We start from the raw sequence: 12,645 nt of genomic DNA, 5'->3' as shown, positions 1-12,645 counted from the left end.
TGAGCGGCCAGCAGCCGCAGTGAGCGGCCATACAGAAGCCGGCGACTAATCTGCCTCACCCAGGAAGAGCACAATGATGGTCGCCCAGGAAGAGCGCAATGATGGTGCCAGCTTGGGCCAGTGAAGCAACATCCTCCACAACTAGACTGAAGAACAAGACGACAGCAACTTGTCTGTTCCCCTTCCCCCAATTCCCCAGCACTGTTCCCATCCCCCCAATTCCCTAATTTAAAAAAAAAAAAATCTTAAGGAAAAAAAAAAAAAAGGATAAATGTTGTTTAAGGGTACCAAGTTGCAACCAGTAGATAAATAATTCCAGAACAGTAATTATAGACAACAATACTGTATTATAAACTTAAAAGTTGCTAAGAGACTAGATCTTAATTGTTCCCACCATAAAAAATAATCATGTGACATAAAAGAGGTGTTAAGTAATGCAATTACTTTTACAATATATGAATGATCAAATCAACAACACTGTATACTTTAAACTTACACGATGTTATGCAATATATATCTGTGAAATCTTTTGAAAAGAAAAAATGGAGAAAGGACTTGAAGAGACATTTCTCCAAAGAAGATATATAAATGGTAAATAAGCACAGGAAAACACGTCCAACATCAAAAGGGAAAAGCAAATCAAAACCACAATGAGATACCACTTCACACCCATTAGGATGGCTATAATAAATAATTTTTAAAAAATAATACAGAAAATAACAAATGTTGGTGAGGATATAGAGAAATTGGAACCATTGTATATTGCTGGTGGAAATAGAAGATGGTGCAACCACTATGGAAAACAACTTGGTGGTTCCTCAAAACCCTAAACGTAGAATTACCATATGGTCTGGCAATATACTCCTAGGCATACACCCATAGGAATTGAAAGCAGGGACTGAAACAAATACTTGTACACCAATGTTCATTGCAGCATTGTTCACAATAGCCAAAAGGTGGAAACAACTCAGGTGTCCATCAACAGACAAACGGTTAAACTAAATGTGGTATACACAAAGTTGGACAATTAAGTTCACAAACTCATCCTAGAAAAAGGGCTACATACCTCATTGCTGAATATCACTACGGTCACCTTCAAAGTACTCCCCTTGGGAAGCTATGAACAGACACCAGTGCCTTGTCCACCCTTCAAAACAATTTTGGAACTCTTTTTCTGGAATGGCCATCAGAGCTGTCGCCGGATTACCCTTGATGTCCTGAATGTCATCAAAATGTCTTCCTTTCAATATTTTTTTTATCTTTGGGTAAAGAAAGAAGTCACTGGGGGCCAGATCAGGTGAATAGGGAGGGTGTTCTAATAGTTATTTGTTTACTAGCTAAAAATTCCCTCACAGACAGTGCCATGCGAGCTAGTGCAAGAGCCATAAATTGTTGGTGAAAAGTTCAGGTCTAACATTTTCCACACAGCCTTTTCAGCACTTCCAAATAGTAAAATTGGTTAACTGTTTGCCCAGTTGGTACAAATTCACAGTGAATAATTCCTTTGATATCAAAACAAGTTAGCAACATCATTTGTCAGACCTCGTACATACAATAGAATATTATTCAGCCTTAAAAACCAGTGCAATTCTGATACATGCTATGACATGGATAAACCTTGAAAACATTATGCTAAGCAAAATGAGCCTATAGTAATAAAAGGACAAATATTATATGGTTTCATGTGACATAATAGAGGTGTTAGGTAATGCAATTATTGAAATACCTAGAGTTACTCTAAATACCTAGAGTAGACAAATTCATAGAGACAGAAGATTATAGAGTTTACCAGAAGCTGGGAGGATGGGAGAACTGGGAGTTATTGCTTAATGGTTACAGAGTTACTGTTTGATGTGACGAAAAAGTTTTAGAGATGGCTGCACCACATTACAAATGTAATTAATGTCACTGAATTGTATACCTGAAAATGGTTAAAATGGCAAATTTTATGTTATATACGTTTTCATGATAATTTTTAAAAGTTAATCAAGTAATACAACAAAAACCATTTGATTGTACACTTTTAAATAGGCTAATTGTATGGTATGTGAACTATAGCTCAATAAAGCTGTTCAAAATTTTAACAACCTAAAGCTAAAACGACATTAATTACAATAGATCTCACTGATTTAGAGAGTAAGAAAGCTGGGTCAAAGACTGAGCTGAAACTAACCTTGGCATTAATAATTTTTAAATTAAAATGAAAGACAAGATTGTAAAGAAGTCTTACTAAACTTCTAACTATGTAAGGTCTACCCTAAAGTCCTTCCCAACTCTAAAATTCTAGGATTCCAATTATTTTAAAAGCACCCTTTATATTTAGTATAAATTTTCTTATACTTTCATTCAAGCATATCCCTAAAGAGCCTTTATTTACATTTGTGTTCCTAATTAACATAATCAAGATATAAACTGTATTTGCAAAAAAATTAATTTACATTTCTTTCAAAGTAGTGCTTTTACAATTTCAGAATACGCCACAGTTTTCCCCAAACTAAACTAAATTCAAAGTATTATATACTCAGTAATAACCAAATGTATCATTCAAAAAGTGCTATTCAGTTACTTACTAGTAACTAAGTATACCAACTGGCTTTTCTCTACCATAAGCCAAAGTGCTATAAGTACTATAATCATCATGCAGGCCTACCTCCTCATTTTACAAATGAAGATACTGAGAACAAAAGACATGATTTGCCCAAAGCAAACAGCTAATGGTACCACTAGCAAGAAATTCAAATCTTTCTAGCTTCCTATTCTGATTATCTGTGTGACTCAGAAATAATCTAATTTTACGGATAATTAAAGCCTAGGAGAGGAGTAGCAATAAGAGAAAATCAATAAGGGGGTGGAGTAGCAATAAGAGAAAAGACCATGTAGGGAGACAAAACAAAAAACATTGAGGGAGAAGAGAGTATGGAGAAGATACAGCACCAGGGAAATGCAAAGTCACTAGAATCAAAAGAGAAGAGTTTAAAGGAAGGGGTGACCAAAACTGTCAAATTCAGTAAAAAAGTGAGAGAACATGATTGAAAAGTGACTGGATTTGGCAATCAGGAAGTCACTGCTGACCTAATAATATATATCACACAAAGGGGGCAAGTTAGGAGTTGAGGATAAGAAGTCAAGAAGTCTTTACTGCTCTTCCAAGCAGGCTGGCAGAGAAGAAAGATATAAAAGGAGGCCGGAGGTTAGTTGGAAGATGCCACAGAAACATAGTCTCTTTTCCTGTGTTGCAGAACACCTACAGGAATTTCTCATCCTGAAAGATAGGCTGAGAGAAGAAATAATAAGGGTTTGGAACACATACTCTTGCTTCAAATAGCATGAGATCTAATTCTCTTTCAGAAAGTGATATACAGGCTATGGCATGAGACAGTTGGGGGGGGAGGTGCAGTAGTTCTTATCTTTCTTTGTATCCACCAACATTTAAAAAAGAACTTTGCACAAAGGAAGCACTGATAAATGTTTGTTGATTGGACATTTTAGTTCTTCCATATGGTATCTATCCTATTATGCCTGCCTACCCTTCCAGCTGCTCCCATGGGTGCACACTGGAATAGAAACTGGATATGGTCAAACACTTATTGTATTAAGTGCAATTAAGTACAAGCAATAAATGTCTTCTAATAGTTCTGATAAGGCAGTATATTCTAAAACGTTCATGTTATTTACAAGCTTATTTCTAACCTCACAAAGACTATCCATAAATTATATATGTATTGTTGTAATCCAGTAGTTTAGCTGTCACAGCCACCTCATAGACAAAAAAGAAAAAAAAAAAGTTAAAAACAAATCAATTCTATTGCACTCAAAATTCTACCAACGTCATCTTCGTTGCTTCTGGAAGGGATTCAAAGACTAGACCATTTAACTGGAAAAGGGAAATAATTTGGTAATATAGGAGTCACTTCAACGTAAGATGGTAAAATTCATGAATTCCAGATATCACAGCACTCATATTTAATTTTTTTCCAGCAGACATTAATCAAATCAGACTACAAATTATACCCGGAACTAATAAAAAAAATTGAAAGAAAAAAAAATCAGAAAACAATTCTTCTTTGGTGGATAGAAATTTAATATATGCAATTATCCACCTGAAGGGTTCCATGGAATATTAATTTGTAACTAAAACCAAAACAATGTTATCTAGTCTAATATAGTTTAGCATTATCTATATTTCATAAACAATTCTCATTCAAATTTACTAAAAGTAAAACCACTTCTTTTTACTTACAAGTAATTATTTTTTATGGCAGAAGGAAGAGCAAAATAAAGTAGCCAAAATAAAAGTACAAACTAAATGAACATACACATATACAATATTGAATGAGCAAAGCACTTTTCATTAAACAACATATTACCTTTAAGACCAAGAATAGGCAAGAGAAAAATTGTGCAAATTTTAATAAAGAAAAAGGTTTGGGGTAATTACGTAAAGCATAAAATAAGAAATGCTTGGTACCAATGTTGACTGAATAAAAGATCCAGAATAGGTTATAATTAGCACAAAAAGTTAAAAAAAAAAGGGGGGGGAAGGACCAGCCAAGTGGCTCAGTTGATTAAGATTTGGCTTGGGAGCGCAAGCTCTGAGCAGCAGGACTGCGGGTTCGGTTCCCACATGGGCCAGTGATGCTGGCGCCCTCTACTAAGATGATGAACAACAGCTCGACCTGGAGCTGGGCTGCCGTGAGTTGCCGGCAATGGCGTAGGCTGCAGTGGGGCTGGCCAGCAGCAGGCAGGAGCTTTCGTGAGCTGCCGTGAGCTACCAAGAGCAGCCATCCAATGGCCGGCGACCGACTGCCTCAGCCAGGAAGAGCACAATGATCATAATACCAATATGGGCCAGTGAAGCAACATCCTCCACAACTAGACTGAAAAACAAAAGGACAGCAATTTGTCTGTTCCCCTTCCCTTATTCCCCAATGCTGTTCCCCTCCCCCAATTCCCCAATAAATAAATCTTAAAAAAAAAAAAAGTAAAACCTCACATTTAGAAGGAATCTTAGATCCAACAGTTCTCAAACTTTATGGAACATAAAATTTACCTGGGGGGTTTGTGTTTAAATGCAGATTCCCAAACTCACTGTCCAGATATTCAGATTAAGTGGTGCCCAGGAATCTGCATCTCAAACATAATCTAGTCCAATACCATAATACTACAATTGAGAAAACTATGTTGTCATCTGTTTTCCCAGAATCACATAGAATCCAGGTCTCATTAACTCAAGGCAGTAGTCCTCCTACTATACCACTTAAACTACTTTATTATAGTTGAAGAAACTGGGACAAAGAAAGAAAAAATCCCTAATACATCATTTGAGTAAGTGAGCAATCTTAGAATACTTGCTGGCTCCAAATCCTTTTTATTATTCATTCATTTAATATTTCTTAAACATCTATGTGCATAGCAATATGGTTGATTACAAAACCTGTCCTCTAGAAGCAATTATCAGTTGGAAGGACAAGGAAAATACATAAAACTGTTATATAATAGCAAGGCAACATATGAATAAGTGCCAAAATAAGAGGTTTGGCCAGTTATAAAATTAACTGATTTAAACTGACTTCACTCTGTACTTTTTACATGTAGTTAGAATTTACCCAACAGAAAGCAATATTCAATTTCTTCTCTTTCACTCTTAATAAAGTTCACCTTTAATGAAGGAAAGCTGTTGTCCTTGTGTGGAATAAATATCTCTCCCCCCCCACATTTCACACATACCCCAACACCGGTACCATTACCCCACATGCCAGGATAGCTTTTGTAGAGGCCAAACTTGGTATGTTTTTTATGCAAAGGTCTAATCAAGAATTTGGCTCTGTTCAAATGGTAAATAGAAGCTCCCCTCCTGGACTATCTTCCTGATCATACGTGGCAGATTAAAGGTCCCAATTCTTCCTTCCCAGTCAATAGTATCATGCATCCATATAATAACATGACCTCATTATAGGCAAAATGTACTCTGCTACCCCTTGTCTTTGGGCTTGGCCAAAGGGATGTTAGAGGACCAGAATCTAGAAATGGCTGGTGGGATTGGGCTTATCCTTTTGTACTTCTGCCATTGCCATGAGACAAGCTTCTCCCAAAGAGATGTTACCCTTCCCTGTAGCCTGGGCCTCAGAATGACACAAATGGAGCAAAATAAATGCTTATTGTTGTATGCCACTATGATTTTATGGTTGCCGACTATTATGCAGCAAAAGCTGACTGAATCACAATCTTTAAAAATCCAAACAATCGAGACTGATTCTCAAGTAGTGGTTCTCAAATTTGCCTGAGTGAGAATCTTTTGGGCTTTAAAAATATATTTAGGTCCCAGAGAGATCCATTCAGTACATCTAGACTGTGGGGTCAGAAATATGCATTTTATGGGCCGGCCGAGTGGCACGATGGTTAAGAACTCGCTTGGGATGCCAGAGGGCCCCGGTTCGGATCCCACATGAGGGGAACAGTGACACTGCCCTCCACAGCTAAGATGCTGAACAACAGCTCAACCTGGAGCTGGGCTGCCATGAGTCGCCGGCGACGGCGTGGGCTGCAGTCCCTGTGGCAGTGGATTGCCATGGGCTACCGTGTGTGGCCAGCAGCCAGCGTGAGCGGCCAGCAGCTGCAGTGAGCAGCCGTCCAGAAGCCGGCGACTGATCTGCCTCGCCAGAGAAGAGCGCAATGATGGTGCCAACTTGGGCCAGTGAAGCAACATCCTCCACAACTAGATTGAAGAACAAAACGACAGCAACTTGTCTGTTCCCCTTTCCCCAAATCCCCAGCACTGTTCCCATCCCCCCAATTCCCCAATAAAAATCTTTAAAAAAAAAAAAAAAAAAAGAAATATGCCTTTTATCAAGAGCTAACGGTGATCCTGTTGTGGTTCCCACATCTTGAGAAACACTAAAATAAAGATTACTAAATTTCTAGTTCCTCAACAATATTCATTAACTGCTCAAGAACACTAAATAAGTGAATCTTGCTTTTGAATGTGTGTGTTCCTAATAGGTGTATGTAAAACTGAAATCTAGTCAAGTGAATTCTTTCAAATGCAGAAAGAATCCGCGGACATTGACCAGGCAGAGGCAGCTGACATTGATGCCATTTCAGCCATGGATACATCTGAGCCAGCCAAGGGGGATTATGTGATGCAGGACCCTGAGTTCCTATAGAGTGTCCCGGAGACCCTTCCAGGTGTGGATCCCAACAATGAGGCCACTCAATATGCCATGGGCTCCCTGGACTCCCAGGCCATGGTGTGGAGGTCAGGAGTGAGTCTCCCCAGAATGCGCCACCCTGGCATGCCAATTATTTCTAGCTGAAAACAAAGACCAACAAACTCAAGAAGTCTGTTACCGCCCCCTTAGCTATCTAAAGAGATTAAGATAGAAAATTCTGCTTTAGGAACGGAACCTTAGCATATTCTCCTTAGCACCTATGAATTGCCTACCTCCCCCTCCTTAGTCCAAAATGATATATACAGAGGGTGCCAAAAAACTGTATACACATTTTAAGAAAGGAAAACACTTTGTAATACTCAATATATACCGATAACAAAAGATAAATACAAGTCATGTGTATACAGTTTTTTGGCACCCTCATATACCTTATTTTGCCTGTCTTTGGAATTTGCATGCTTATGTAAATTTCCCATGCACACATATTAAAAATTGATTTTCTCTTGTTAATCTGCTGCTGTATGTCACCTGAATTATTCCACCAGCCAGAAGAACTAAAGGGGTAAGGGGAAAGTTTCCCTGGCCCTGACAATGGCAAGAAGGACAAGGAGGAGAAGGACAAGAACTAAGACTGGAGGTAAAGGGTAGCTAAGCCTGCTCAGGGGGTTGCACAGGATGAGGTGGGATATAGGGTTGATATTGTTATGTGGACCCATTAGAACCTAAATAAAGGTTGGCAACTTTTATTTTTTTTTTAATCTTTTTTACAGAAGCTGACCTTTAAATAAGTATGGCATTGTATTGTGTCCTTTTATTAAATAACTCATGTATAAACCAACACAAGCACATATTTTTATAAATTCTAATTTTTTGCATATCAACTGTTCTTAGAATTAAAGCATCCAAGAACTAGATAAAGTGGGAAAGAGAGATTCGAAAGAAATAAAGGATTTAACCATGACCCCAAAGAGGGATGTGGTATCAGTCAGTCTTCCAGTATTTTTTTTCCTTTCAGCGGCACTATGTGCACCTGTTTGGTTATATCACTGCATCTGTGTATCCCAAACCTACACAGGCACTCTTTAGTCACCTTGCATTTAATGAAACTGCACTAGCCACTCCAATATTAAGCTAAGCAAAGTTTTACACATTTAGAACCATGACATTTGCATAACCTGTGAGGTACAAAGATCTTGTCAAGTGTCTGCTTCTTTGCAAAGGCTGATCTGGTGAAGGCTATTCTATCTCATGTTCCCAATTAGAGGGAAAAGTTGCTGTTATCATTAATGCTGTAGTAAGGATACAGGCTATAATCCTGGCTCCACAATTTACTGACTGTGTGGTGAGTTATTTAAATTCTCAAAAAAATATATAAAAATAAATAAATAAATTCTCTGTACTTCACTTGCCCTCTCTGTAAAAGGAGCATAATTAAATCTGGAGTATAGAACTGTCATCAGGATCAAACGAGAACACACATATAACTATGGGATAATTGCTGGCGCATAGTAAGCACTCAATAAATACTAGCTGCTATTATTATTGTTGTTGTTGTTGTTGTTGTTGTTGTTGTTATAGCTCTGAAATCCAGCTTCACAAATTTCTGCATCTGGTGCTATGTAATACTAAAGAAAAAACAGGACTAAACTTTTTAAGCAGTGATTCTTTTATAACCCATCCCTTTTAAGGCACAGTATTCTAATATTTTATTTATCAAATAGAAATTAAGTTTATTTTAAAATCAGTGTTCTTTCTCTTACTTTTATCTGTTCTGATCACAAAATAATAAGCCTGTCAACTATATATGAGAACCTACATTCTAAAAAGGTCAAAAATAAAGAACACTGAAAAGTCTATACTCTGAGATTTCTCCTCTTAGAATGACTGCTTAAGCTTAAGGTCTTTTACTCTCTTCTTATTTTACAGGAACCACATGGCTTATGGCTGAAGAATTTAAATAGCTAACACAATATAAAGAAATTAGTGAAAAATTATTCATTTTTAGCCCAAAAGGAACTGTGATGATTAAGAATATTAAAATGTATATTCATTCAATTCAGAAGTTCAAATTGTTTTAACACTATATAGATTTATCATAAACATAATAGATATCAATCAAAAATATCAAAAACACAAAAGGAAACTTCAATTTTTGTCATTATTTTCCCAATGCAGACTTTTAAAACGGAAATAAGTAAGCAACTTCTGTGTTTAGGACAGCAATGAGAAACTTATTGAATGTGAAAAGTACACTCTTACATAAATAAAAATTGAAAAACTGTCATGTTGTCATTTACTTGTGTTTAAACATATAATCTATTTGGTCATATTAAGCCAAATTTAAGAATTATATGTACAATTCACTCCCAAAAATTTCTAAAAGCATAGCATCACAAGACTGCATGAAAAATAATTGCAAAAAAAAATGAGGTTTTTGCAAAGGTGCCTGAAAACTAAATAGAAAATATTCTAAGGGAAGGATGACTACCATTTCTCTTTAAGCTTCAGTAAAATGTCAAAGATCTTTCAGGACTCAGGTCTTCTAGAAATCTGACGTGAGGTCAAAGTTGTCTCAATGACAGGACAGCCAATAAATGCCAGACGATTAAATGTAAAGTGATCGAAAATACTTTTAAACACGACAGTAATTCCAAAAACATATAAAATACCAGTGTCCAGATTGAAAAGATGGAAATATAATTACGAAATACTACTGATAACAGTATTATACAATGTATTAAGAATCTCTAAGAATCTCACAGTTCTTGCCTCAACATTGTATTCAATTCATTCACTAACATTTTTGAATAATGAAAGGAACATGGATTCCCAAGGAGTGATCTAAATCTAAAAATACGGTTCAAGTGTGTGTTCTATAGTTGATGTTCTTTTTACCGTAAGCCAAATACGCTTCTTTATGTTAAAAAAAAAATCTACACCTATGTTTCCAAAGATACCATAATAGTCACTGTTCAGTGGTGATTAAAATATTTTTAATCCTTGCATTACCTCACAGCTAAAAATGTCAAGATACCACACCCAATATGTCTTTTTTTCCCCTGTGGGGGGTGTGAAAGGTGGGGAATATGGAAGTGGGGATTCGAAACTACACAAAAACGTGAAAGGTTATTTCCCTGGAAGGATCGGGAAAGGAACGCAGGTACACGTTCCTGGTTCCCTCCACAGTGATCGGGGACGCATCCAAGGGCGAGTGCAGGCCTCGGCCTCTGCGGGCTCACTCCCTCGCCACCCGCAAGGGAAGTGGCCCGGACCCGCCAGCCGGGACTACTCACCGGCCGCAGTGCTGACCAGCAGAACGGTCCATAGCAGCGAGGGCACCCGCCAGGGCCGCTGCAGCGAGGAAGTCATCCCTGGGCCAGCCAAGAAGCAGGAGAGCAGAGACAAGAAATATGGAAAGTAAACACGGGCGGAGAAACACGGCCGCGAGGCTAGTCTTCTCTCTCGTCTGACTTACCCGGCCCGTACTACAATGCAGTTTGAAAGGACAAATGGCAGATGAGAGGACCTAGCTGCAGAGCTTTCATTCCGCTGCAGAAATTCCCTTCATTTCTCTCCCTCGCGGCTGGGGGAGTTCATTCGCCTAGGACCGGGTGCCGTGGCCCCCCAAACTGAAGGCATGTCCGTGGGGAGAAGCAGCAGGGAGACAAGAGGAAAGCCTCGCAGTTATTTCCCTCGTAGTTTCACGATATCAAAGAAATATCCAGGTCTGGGAGAAAACATATCCAGGGTGCACAGTGGTGGAGAACGGGGATTCGATTAGGGGGCCGAGGATCAGAACAAGTTCCCGACTGCTAGGGAAGGGCGAAGTCGTGCGGGCGGCGGCGGCGGCGAAGGCGCCCGGCGGCCCGAGTCTCATCGCCTGTGGCTCCGGGAGAGCAGGATTCCTTTTTAAGTTTCGCTTCGGTGCTTCCTTCACTCCGAATTAGAGAACAACAAATCCTCTTCCTCGACTGGATCGAAAAGGGTGCCTGTCTCCATGGACAAACCCACAGCCTTCACGCCTTCGCGGAACAATCCTGCGAGGGTCCCGCGGGGTCGGGCCGGAGGGTTGAGTGGCGGTGGGGAGCGGGGGAGGGTAGGAGAGGGGTCGGCAGACTGGGCCCGGTGCTGCTCAAGACAGCGGGCGGAGGGGAGGTGCCGGGAGGCTGCTCTTTCTAGCCCTCCCGCGTGCGCTTCTCTCTCTCTCTTTTTTATTGCAGCTGTTCGATCTCGCCAGAGGTAAATTCCACCATGAAAGCCTCGTCTTCTCCCGTCAATGGCTCCTGTGAGCGAATCACAGCCCTCCGAAGAAGCCGCCGCCGCCGCCGCCGCTACCTCTTTCTCCCGCAGCTCTGGGCTCCAGGCGGAGCTCCGGCGTCGCGGGCCGAGGGCGGGGGGCGGCGGGAGGGCGGATGTAGGTGGCTGGGAAGGGGGGGGTTGGCTAAGAGGTGGCGAGACACTCAGCGCCCCTCCGGGAAGCACTTCCAGTGGCTCCGAGCAGACCAGACACAAAGGGGGGAGTCGCCGCAGCTGCCAGTCTGCGGCGCTCCCGGTCACCGGAGTCGCCCCGCCTCCGCCGCCGCCTCCGCCTCCGCCTCCTCCTCAGTCTCCGGCTCTTCCCGGCCCTGTCTGTCTCGGGCCTGTGGTGCAGCGCGGGCGGCTGTGGCCGCGGCGGCGGCGGCGGCGGCGGCGCGACGAGGCCCACACTGCGCCTGCGCACTCGCGGCCCCGCCCGGCCCTGCCCCTCACTCCCGGGCTTGCTGGGGCGGACTCCGCGGCCCTCGCGCGGCGTGTCTCACCCGAACCAGGGAGGGCAGGGTGGGGCCGGCAGCTTAGTTAGGATGGGCAGAAATGGCCTTTCTTCTCTATGCACTCATATGTTCCATACGCACACGGTTGGGGTGTGTGTGTGTGTGTGTGTGTGTGCGCGCGCGCGCGCGAGTGGCCACATATTTTTCTGCATTTGGCATACTCTTCCGAGCTGGGTAATTGAGCCCCTGACGAGGCGTCGTGGTCTCCTCTGCGACGGGGAGTAAAGCCGTGAGGGGCCAACTGCCTCTATTGTTTCTTGGAGCCAGAGCCTGCCTCTCCGTAGCCTAAGAATCCAGACGGACACGCCTTTCCCAGAACCGGAGACCTTGACCTCCTCGGCCTCCCCTCGCGGACAAACAAAAGCCGGAATTGGAAAGACCACCCCTAAATTGATGTTTTTGCTCTTATCGGCGTTTGCTTTCCTCAAGCACCCATTCCTGTGACCCTTCTTAGCTGACAGGAATAGTGAACATTTGAAAGGATGAGAAGCCAGAAAGAAAACTCCTAAAATTCTATACACTGTCCTGCTGTTGACGTGCATATCTGTCTACGCTTTGCGGTTTCCACTTCGAGGGTGGGCCTTTATTCACAAATGTTGGGGGCCTTAAGGGCTTTTTATAGGATTTGTGAAAAGAAAACTGCAATGAGGAGTTGCTGCCTCAGG

The 12,645-nt window shown here is 41.3% G+C and overlaps 1 protein-coding gene across 1 annotated transcript in view; it reads right to left on the bottom strand.

Annotated features, from left to right (window-relative positions):
- The window catches only part of BMPR2 (bone morphogenetic protein receptor type 2), a 149,575-nt gene extending 138,065 nt beyond the window's left edge, over positions 1–11,510 (bottom strand). The window contains exons 1-2 of the mRNA XM_019635710.1: positions 10,645–11,510; positions 10,463–10,540 (exon numbers count right to left, since the gene is read on the bottom strand). Of these exons, the coding sequence (XP_019491255.1) occupies positions 10,463–10,538 (76 nt within the window). The 5' untranslated portion in view covers positions 10,539–10,540; positions 10,645–11,510. The remainder of the gene's footprint in view (positions 1–10,462; positions 10,541–10,644) is intronic.
- Between the last annotated feature and the right edge of the window lie 1,135 nt (positions 11,511–12,645).

Source organism: Hipposideros armiger, unplaced genomic scaffold (assembly GCF_001890085.2).
Source record: "Hipposideros armiger isolate ML-2016 unplaced genomic scaffold, ASM189008v1 scaffold_23, whole genome shotgun sequence".
Taxonomy (NCBI): domain Eukaryota; kingdom Metazoa; phylum Chordata; class Mammalia; order Chiroptera; family Hipposideridae; genus Hipposideros; species Hipposideros armiger.
Note: the sequence above shows the minus strand (reverse complement) of the source record. Positions and strands in the feature narration are given on the sequence as shown.